This window comes from Empidonax traillii, unplaced genomic scaffold (assembly GCF_003031625.1).
Source record: "Empidonax traillii isolate 1590-97213 ecotype Southwest subspecies unplaced genomic scaffold, ASM303162v1 scaffold5345:size8555, whole genome shotgun sequence".
NCBI classification, from domain to species: Eukaryota; Metazoa; Chordata; class Aves; order Passeriformes; family Tyrannidae; genus Empidonax; species Empidonax traillii.
Window position 1 is genome coordinate 2,880 of NW_020960538.1, and position 836 is coordinate 3,715.

General features: G+C 59.3%; 1 protein-coding gene across 1 annotated transcript in view; it reads right to left on the reverse strand.

Annotated features, from left to right (window-relative positions):
* LOC114073107 (meiotic recombination protein REC8 homolog) overlaps positions 1-577 on the reverse strand; it is a 2,483-nt gene extending 1,906 nt beyond the window's left edge. Inside the window, exons 1-3 of the mRNA XM_027910896.1 lie at positions 481-577; positions 304-372; positions 15-193 (exon numbers count right to left, since the gene is read on the reverse strand). Of these exons, the coding sequence (XP_027766697.1) occupies positions 15-193; positions 304-372; positions 481-536 (304 nt within the window). The 5' untranslated portion in view covers positions 537-577. The remainder of the gene's footprint in view (positions 1-14; positions 194-303; positions 373-480) is intronic.
* Positions 578-836: the final 259 nt, after the last annotated feature.

The following is an 836-nucleotide window of genomic DNA, read 5'->3' on the forward strand; positions in this document are numbered from 1 at the left end:
ATCCCGCTCAGGACTCCCAAGCTCCCCCCAGCCCGTACCGAGCAGGGTCCCGCACTGCCGCACGTACACCCGGACCAGCCCGAGCTGCAGCATCGCCGCCAGGTACAGCGAGCACCGGGGGGGCGGAGCTCCGGCCGGCGGGGGCGGCACCTCCCACCCGCTGCGACCGACCACGAACGACACCACGGAGGCGCTGGGCGGGGGGGAAGAACAAGGGCCAATGGGGCGAGGCGGGGACGGGACTGGGATGCTTGGCGGGGGCTGGCGGGTTCCCCCTCAGCGAGCGGCCCCGACCCCCCTCACCAGGTGTGCGGCACATCCACCCCCAGGTACTCCCGGCGCAGCAGCCGCGAACTGCAGGTGGCGGCCAACCTGTGGGGAACGGCGGGAAACACAGTCGGGAACAACCCCAACACCTCCCAAAAACCCCGGGCGGAGCCGCCCAAAGCGCCCCCCCCCCTCAAAACCAACCCCCCCTACCAGATGGTGCCGAAACAGCCCGTGTGGCGCCGCAGAACCTCGGGGTAGTAGAACATGGCGGGAGGTGGAAAGCGGCACTAAAAACGCTCAAAAAAAACCCACCCACAAAACACCCCCAAAAAACAACCTCCCGAAACGGGATAAAAATAAATTCGAGCGGATTAAGGCAGTGTTCAAATGGTGTTAAAAAAAACAAAACAAAACAAAAAAAAGCGGAGGGTAAAAAGGCGGTTTAGGAGCTAAAATGCCTCAAAACCTCCGCCCCGAATCCCTCGAAATTTAAGCAAAACTGATTAAAAACGCGATGGATTTTAGTAAATGCTAATAATTTAGAGCAATATTTAAGTTATTAAATT